The sequence below is a fragment of the Rutilus rutilus genome (assembly GCF_951802725.1).
Source record: "Rutilus rutilus genome assembly, chromosome: 24".
In the NCBI taxonomy this organism is placed as follows: domain Eukaryota; kingdom Metazoa; phylum Chordata; class Actinopteri; order Cypriniformes; family Leuciscidae; genus Rutilus; species Rutilus rutilus.
In genome coordinates, this window is record NC_140228.1 from 22,661,958 (window position 1) to 22,670,929 (window position 8,972).

Genomic DNA, 8,972 nt, shown 5'->3' on the forward strand with positions numbered 1-8,972 from the left:
TTTCTTTGCACCTCCTCCTGTCAAATGTGTTCCTGCCCTTCTCACAGCATTTCTCAATTACAAATACACCGTGTATAAATGCAAATATTTCATATGTTCCCTTGGAACAAACAACTTCAAACATTGTTCATTGACTGTCTGAACACTAACAAATGCTAAAAGACAGTAATTATTATTAAGATGAGAAGCATATGGTTTGAGAACCCTTGTCTAACGTGATTGGCTGTAGTGTAGCTGTCTAATAATCTGATTGGCTGTTGTGTTTGTAGTAAAGACAAGAACAGGAGGTCACTGGAGAAAATCAGATTACAAGGATGAAAGGGAGCTTTAGTAGGTTGTGTGTGTGTGTGTGTGTGTGTGTAATGTCCACTGTATGCGAGTTGACAGAACCCATGCAGTTTATTTAAATTCAAAAGTGATCCAAAACGATAACTTGAAACAAACATGGCTTGAAACATAAGATGAACAAAAACGTGAACGTCACTTTATTAACATAAGATTATTAACAATCACCGACAGTGGTTACACAAACAAAGCTAGACAAAAGAACAAAAAATCATCAGGACTCTTTATACACAAAAGGTTAATGATAAATGCATGGCCAAGACAATGAACCAATGACAAAACAGAACTGATAAACACATGACAAGAACAACCAATCAGAATATGGGCATGATCAAGACAATGAACCAATGACAAAACAGAACTGATAAACACGACAACAACAACCAATCAGAATATGACAGAAGAGACAGAAGGGAAGCACATGACATGATCACATGAAGGCATGAGAAATACATTACAGGAAACAGGTACCAACATCAAAATAAAAGACATTAAAGCATGAACACAAAATCACAACCAGTTGTGACATATTCCTCTTGCATCTACATGTCAACTTATTCTTACTCTAACCCTACCAGTCTACTAATACTCTACTAACACTCTAATAGGAGTTAGAAGACATGTGGGTACAACGTTACTTATAGTCAACAGAATGTGTTAAAGGGATCATCAAAATAAAGTGAAACCCAAATGTGTACCTAGAATTGAGCTAAATTTGAAAAGATATTCATAAACCTCCACACTGTAAAAATGGTATAAGAAAAGTCGTAGTTATGTCGTTATTAAGTCGTAAAAACAAATTCTTAAAGGCCAACTGAAGTGCCTTGGAACGCTCAGCTTTGTATGATGCGTTGACAATTTCCGCTGAAACAGGAAGCTAAGGCGGTACATATTGAATGGCTCCTCCCCCTTTTGAAATAGTCAATAGCGTTTAGTTTACCTCACAGACTGCAAGTCGTACTTGACAGCAGCATGGAAGCTAATCCGAGCGCTGATGATGATACATTGGATTCAATAGTAGAGGTGTGAATACATTTTAGCCATTTCATTCTTAACCAATGTACAGTTGGAAAATGGAACAGAATTGTGCGTTTGAGCAACCGCATCCCTGCAACCCATATTGCTCTGTGACATGTTAACTGTCGCTAAGGCGAGGTGGTATTTATAGCATAGGGGTGGGACGCTTTAGATTTTAGAGAGAATTTGATTGGACAGAAGATGTGATGAGAAGTTGAAGTCCAGGGTAATGTCATAAAAAATATGTGATACATTTCAGCGGAAGTGAGAGAGGTTTCGAATCTCCTAAATGAGAATTTTGTCATTGTTTTGTAACAGACACCAGTTTATTCATAACCTCTTAAGGCTAACATATTCATGCTAAAATCTAAAAAACTTACATTTTAATTTCAGGGGGGCTTTAATTTGTGAAATCTTGTTTTTCCTTCATGTCATGTGCTGGGCTATAGGGCTAGGGGATAAACATACAGTTTGTACAATATAAAATCATTATGTCAATGGAAAGTCTCCATAAAGTGAAAATTTGTGATATTTTATTTATCTATGGATCCCAAATGTTATATTAAATCAAATTTGGAATAAACTGTGGTGTGTGTTCTCATTGTATTATTTAACTGTTTAGATATATAGTTTATTCATCATATATCAAAAAGAATATTTGTACAGCTTAGGGTTTCTGTTTTTGTTGATTTTCAGTCTTCATATTGTCACAGTATCCCCATTGTCAACATTGACAGGTTGTATAACAAGTGGTGCATTGTTATTTCCTGTGTCATTCATGTCTGGGTTGAAGTAGGCCAGTAAGCTCTCATTAAAGCACTGTCCAATGAATGAGTACATATGTGCGCATGCGCTCGTATCATAAAATGATACCTGTCCCTTTTCAAAATCCACATATATGCCAATTTTCTGCGGAAGAGTCTTTAGTGACAGAAGCACTGATTCACGGTCACAGGCCCTGTACTCACTGCCCCCTCTCAGACAAACTGCCCAGTAACCATCATCTGGGCTCAGTGTCACCAAACCCTTTCTGTTGACTGATTTCTTGGCCACTCCCAAGTCCCATGCTGTTTTACCTGAGACTCCTACTTCCCAATAACTTCTTCCCTTTGAGATGGGCTCTCTTGACAGGACACAAGGTACAGAGTCAAAACGTTGAACGTTGTTCGAAACGATGTGTTCTACGTTGCTGTCAGTCACACGCTTCCTGTCTGCAGACACCACCAACCAGGGGTTTGCTGTGTCAGGGTCAAGGGTAATATCCACTGCAAAAATCACATCAGGAAAAGTCAAAGTACGTTTTTTATTAAATAATGGTGAATGACATTTGTTATGCATTTTCCCCAAACCAGGATAGCTCTGTATGAATTTGTTCTTACAGTGTATCCACATTTTACTATAACAAAGAAGTAGTTTGGAAATGTACCAGGGTGAAATGTTGATATATGTTGAAAAAGTTTAGATGTTTTTAAAAGATTTGAGTAAGGATTCAATATTGTTCAAGGATTCAAGTTAAGATTCAGGGTTGTTAAAGATTCAACAACAACAACATTTTTTTTTTTTTTAAATTGCAAGTAAAGGTTCAAGAGGGTTCAAAGAATTCAAGTAAAGGTTCAAGATGGTTCAAAGACTCAAGTAAAGATTCAAGATTGTTCAAGGATTCAAGTAAAGATTGTTTAAAGATGTTAAAGAATCAAGAAAAAAATGAAAGATTGTTCCAAGATACAAGTAGACATTCAATATGAATCAAAGATTCAAGTAAGGTCGGCGCCAATAGCCTCGTAGGCAAGTGTGCTGACATGTAGCGCCGTTGCGCTTCAGGCGACCCGAGTTCGAGTCCCGACTCGTGGACCTTTCCCGAATTCCCGAAAATTTCAAGAAGGTTCAAAGATTCAGTTAAAGATTCAAGATGGTTCAAAATGCAAGTAAAGATTCAAGATCGTTCAAATATTTAAGTAAGGATTCAAGGAAGAGTTCAAGATGGTTTAAAAATTCAAGTAAACATTCAATATGTTTCAGATATACATACAAGTAAAAATTCAAGAAGGTTTAAAGTTTCAATTAAAGATTCAAAATGGACTAAAGACTCAAGGAAAAATTTGAGATGGTTCAAAGATTCAAGTAAAAATTAAAGATGGTCCAAAGACTCAAGTAAAGATTCAAGATGGTTTAAAGATTCAAAAAAAAAAAGAAAAAAAAAAAAAGATTGAAGTAAACATCCAATATAGTGCAGAGAATCAATCAAAAATTCAAGATTGTTCAAAGATATACAAATAAAGATTCAAGTTTTTCAGATTTCCAAGTAATAGCAATAAAATTCAAGCTGTTGTGTGTAATTTCTGCACTTGAATCACCAAATGGAATTTTTAAAATTTAAATAAAAATACAGTAAAGAAGCAGTACTTCCCCAAAGCTCAGACTATTGACTGCGTTTTTCTGTTAGACTGGTTGGGATGCTCAAAAAAAAAAAAAAAAAAAAAACAGAAACACAATATTTAGACTTTTCAGAGGAATTAATCTACAAATGAATCCAAAAGTTTCAAAGTGAAAGGAAGAGTTCAATAGATGTGTTATAGTCAGTCTATCAAAGATTCATAACTCCATATCTTAATTATGGTATAATACCTGCATACTGGGAAATGGCCTCAAGTTCTGTTAAAAAAAGAAAATTTCCTATTAAGTTTAAGCAAAATTAAATTTTCCATCACAATAATGATAACTTTTTTTGTGTGTGTGAATATTAACATTAAGTTATTTTAGCTGTCAAATAACAAAGAAGTACCTCTCTTTGTGACGGTGTATATTTGTGTTTTCAGCAGTTCTTCTGCAGCATTCAGGGTTTCTCTCAGCACCTCCAGACCCTGACAGGTGTGCACACTGATCTGAGACCAGCTTTTACACTGAGGCAACTCACTTGGGCTACGGAAAGCCTGGAAGGGTCAAAATACAAGTACTTTAATTAAAGTCAACATCTTCACAACCTTCTGTTTTTTAATATATTTCACTAAACACTAAGTTGATATTGAAATATATATTATGTTATGATAGTTAATTAACAAGAAGAACAAGTATGATCTGGCTGAAAAGATGCGCAGAAGAGTCACCTGTATCATGTAAAGATGGTCTTCAGAGCATGAGAGCTTTTCCAGCTCAGAGTTTCTTGCATTCAGTTTAGCGATTTCTTCTTCCAGCTCTTTAATAAGGCCCTCTACATGTTTCTCTGCAGTTTTCTGCTTGTGTTTCATCTTTCTGAGCAGCTGAGACTGGCTCTTTTCAATAAAATGCTTCAGTGCACTGAAGACCTCAACACTGTATGCCATCTCTCTTTCTGTGTTTTCCTAAAAGATAAATAACAGGCAACAAAACAAGAATGGGCTTGTGTGAAATGCATTCATACTTTGGTATGTTTAGCAGTTGACTATACCTATATTTATGACTATACCTATGGCAGGTTTATAATCCATTTTAACGTACTATTTAATTTCAGTAAACCTATGGTTGATGTCACGTTTGCATCTTGTTTATAAAGAACAACATTTTAAAATTAATTTCATTTAGAATGTATTAAATAGTTCATTTGTAATCTGCTTTTGATAAAAGCATCTGCCAAATTAAAACAAAAATTAAAGATGTAGTTTGCAGGTTCTTACTTTGTTTAGTTTTATAGAGTGTTTGAGTTCCTCAACTTTACTCCATCTCTCCACAATCATCTGCTTCAGGTCAGACTGTGTCTTTAATAACTGAGTCTATGACAAACACAGAGAGAACACAGATCGCAATTCTGTCTCATGAAAATACATAAATGACACAAGAGCAGCTGTGAAAACAAAACACATGCTGATTAAAAAAAAAAAAAAAAATTGGCTGTGTCCAGACAGCACTGAGGCTCTAATGATAATCATCAAGAATAATGATTCAAATTCAAATGTAAAAATCTGAATTCATTATAGTAATCAGACCTAGAGATGAAAATATGCTAATTTTCATAAAAATAATGTCTCTCTAAGAAAACAAATGATCTGAAAATGCTTCATATGTCTATGGAGGTTATATTATGTTTCCCTGTTTTTGTTCACTTCCCTGTGTTTCCTTACACAACATTTATTTTCCAGTAAAAGAAGTAAAATTCCTATATATTTTCTCTATAGAGAAACCAATTTTTCACGATAACAATATAACCCTTCTCATGTTGAATATTTGGCAATAAAATATTAGGTCAATGTTTTATGTGTCTTTAACTATATTTACATAAAAATGTTATCTTCAATGTACTTATTGCGTTCATGTTGTATTGTAAAACACTTTTAGTGCTATTGGGGCGGGGATACAGGATGTTAGGGACAGGTTTGGTGGTATGGTTAGGTTTAAGAGTGGGTTAAGGTGAAAGGGAAGGGTCAACAGTGATGGAATTACAGAAAACAGCAAGCATGCTTTTTTTTTTAAATATATGAAAATACAACGTAAAAGCATGTATTTACAAAATGAGTGCATTGCATGAACAGAATAATTTAAATGTTACTACATGCACATAAAGAGACCTAATAAAAAGTGGGACCAAATATTATGTTGTGTTACCATTGTTTTTGATTAAAATCATAATCATTGATTAGTCAAGTAGCATCCAAATGTGCCCAAACCTTTCTCTCTGCCCATTCTGTCTCCACTGGTATTGTGTGGTGTGTGTTGTGTTCTGTATTCATGCACAACACACAAACTGCAGACTGGTCGTATCTGCAGTAAAGCTCCAAGGGTCTTTCATGTATCCTGCAAATTCGCTTGTCCATCCGCTGTGGCTGCACGAGCTTGTGCTTGGTGAACCTGGAGGTGTGGGACGTCACATGCACCTCACAGTATGATGCCACACACACCAGGCAAGACTTTACAGCACGGGATGCTTTCTCCAAAGGGCACATGTCACATAAAACATTGTGTGATGTGACTGGACGATATTCTGATGACCTCTGACCCTTCTGCTTACGGATTTGCTCGGCCATCTCACGAGCAAAAGAATTTTCACACAGCTCTGGTGTTTCCTGGAAAACTGCGGAGCATTTGGGGCAATGGGAGGAGCCAGATGCTGTCCACTGACCTAGGATACATGACTGGCAAAACGTATGACCACATGGAAGGGACACGGGATGGGTGAAAACATTCAGACACACTGAGCACTGGAACAACTCCTTAGACAGGAAAGGGGTGGAAGATGACATCACTATGGTAGAGGAGGGAAGAAAAACAAAGTGACGTCATAAATAAATGGACTGAGTCAGAAACACGCACAGAGAACAACAAGAGGAATATATAAACACGAATGAGGTGGCAGATTTAACATGGGCCTGGATCCATAAAATACAAGTAGTGCCAAGCGATGAAATAACAATGATTATAGGTAACAGTGACATTCATTTTACTGGAAGACCCTTTCAAATTCTGCTTCAGAACCACTGTGCATTGAAAAGAGCACATGGCCGTCCACTTTTACATATCAACAATACTTTTGTGGTGTTCAGAAACTTGGTCCATCCAGCCATGACAACATAATAAGGAGGAATACAGGGTGGGACATTTATATGGATACACCGTAATAACATGGGAATGGTTGGTGATATTAAAGTCCTGTTTGTGGCACATTAGTATATGTGATGGTCACCACCCATCTTGAGGAGTTTGCCCCCTCACATATACTAATGTGCCACAAACAGGACTTTAATATCACCAACCATTCCCATGTTATTACGGTGTATCCATATAAATGGCCCACCCTGTAGAATATAGGCGTAATTTTTGTCTAAATTTGTCCCCATCACGTAATGAAACAGCTCGCATCAGGTCACCGTATGTATACAGATGAAGCTTCTCCAGTTGTTGAGCAGGAGCTTTTATTTTGTTTATTTGATACAACAGTAATTCAGTGATTTTGTATCTTTTTATGCTGCAGCTGTGACGGCTTGCTATCTATACATAGGTATTAATACGTAATTTTCAAAGATAGAAAACGTTTTACGTTGTACGTTTGGATAGATGCTGAAACGTATGATATGGACGTATCTGCAACATTAAACGTAACATTATTACGATTTTACAGCTACAAAAGGTTAACTATTTACAAATATTTCATATCATCCTTTTTACCATTTTATAGATAAATGTAAGATCCCTTAACCCTACTCCCAAACCTAAACATACCCATTTTATACAGAATATAAAAAGGATAAAACGTAGCCTAATGGGCAGAGATGTGTAGGGAAATGGCAGGTTTTTTTTTAACAATATAGCTTTAAAATATATTTTGAGCCACTAATCCTTCTCCTACCCCTAAACCTACCCATAACCATTTCTTAAAACTACGTCGGCTACAATTATGAAGAAAAACAACAGACATGTGTAATCACAATCATTTATTTATTGTGAAAATGCCAAAACGGTACCAAAAGTCGTTCACATGACGATGTGTTGCAGTCCTCTCTAGCAATATATAATAATTTTGTATGAGGTACAGAGCAGAATTTAAATTAAATACATACTTTCTTAACATTTTACTTTAAAGTACATTTTAAATTGTTTAATAATGTTTTGTCATGCTTTAAAGATGTACACTTATTTCGATGTGCTGACTAACATTCTAAAGCACACACACACACAACTTGTTTTAATATCTTTACGTAGATTTTCCATAGACGTAATGATTGTTATACTGTACAAACTGTATATTCTATCCCCCCTACACTAACCCTACCCCTAAACCAGAGAAAACATTCTGCACTTTTACATTTGCAAAAAAACATCACTTGGTATGATGTATAAGCTGTTTTCCTCACCTAAATGATGTCACAATGTCAAAATTTTCACATTTGACTATTTTTGTGGGGACATTTAGTCCTCTCAATGTATATTAACTTTGCTATACATAGCAATGTGCACAGAGCATTGTATGAATACACTGCACAAACCACATAAAAAAAAAGCCTTTGAGACTGGTTCATGATGTGGGTGTGTGTTCTGTCTATTGTTCATTTATGTACTTGTTAGAAATAGAGAAAAAAGTCTGGCTTTTTTAATGGCTAAATCTTCTCGTGAATTCTGCTTTCATTAGTGTTTCATGTTCACAGTTTCATCTTGCTGCCTTGCCTTATCACTAAACATTCACCAAGAGGTCAAAGTCCAGTAAAGTCAGGTGAATGCTACACTCTGCCAGTGTTGTGCCCAATAAATAATTTACACTTGTTAATTTCATTGTGTATCTATTAGTAAATCATGAGTAAAATATGATTTCTCAATTACCCACGTCTCACTGTAATGAGCGTTTGTAACACAACTCTTAAAACAACTCTTACCTGTAAGAAAAGGTCTTTCAGTCAGGAAGCAGAAAAGCAATGTTGTCACCGGCAGCTGAATGACAATTGTAAGTGATTGTGAGGTTAAGCTCCGCCTCTTTTGGCAGGGATGGGTTCATACTCCATTAAACTGTTGAGTTAACCCTTTCAATAACAATGAATCTAAAGGATGCTGTGAATGCAGAAAGAGGTGTTTGATGTCTTGCATGGGGCCTACATCGTGATAACACTTATGTCTAGCATACTTCCTTTTCAAATCAAGTTAAATAAAATCAA

At 35.8% G+C, this 8,972-nt stretch overlaps 1 protein-coding gene across 1 annotated transcript; it reads right to left on the reverse strand.

Annotated features, from left to right (window-relative positions):
- Positions 1 to 1,966: 1,966 nt before the first annotated feature.
- Positions 1,967 to 8,731, reverse strand: btr33 (bloodthirsty-related gene family, member 33). The gene is made up of 7 exons (XM_084398854.1): positions 8,697 to 8,731; positions 6,000 to 6,574; positions 5,013 to 5,108; positions 4,467 to 4,700; positions 4,145 to 4,292; positions 3,988 to 4,014; positions 1,967 to 2,627 (listed from the first exon to the last, which is right to left on the reverse strand). Exons 2-7 carry the CDS (start codon positions 6,570 to 6,572, stop codon positions 2,062 to 2,064), a joined length of 1,644 nt encoding a protein of 547 aa, XP_084254980.1. The 5' UTR covers positions 6,573 to 6,574; positions 8,697 to 8,731; the 3' UTR covers positions 1,967 to 2,061.
- Between the last annotated feature and the right edge of the window lie 241 nt (positions 8,732 to 8,972).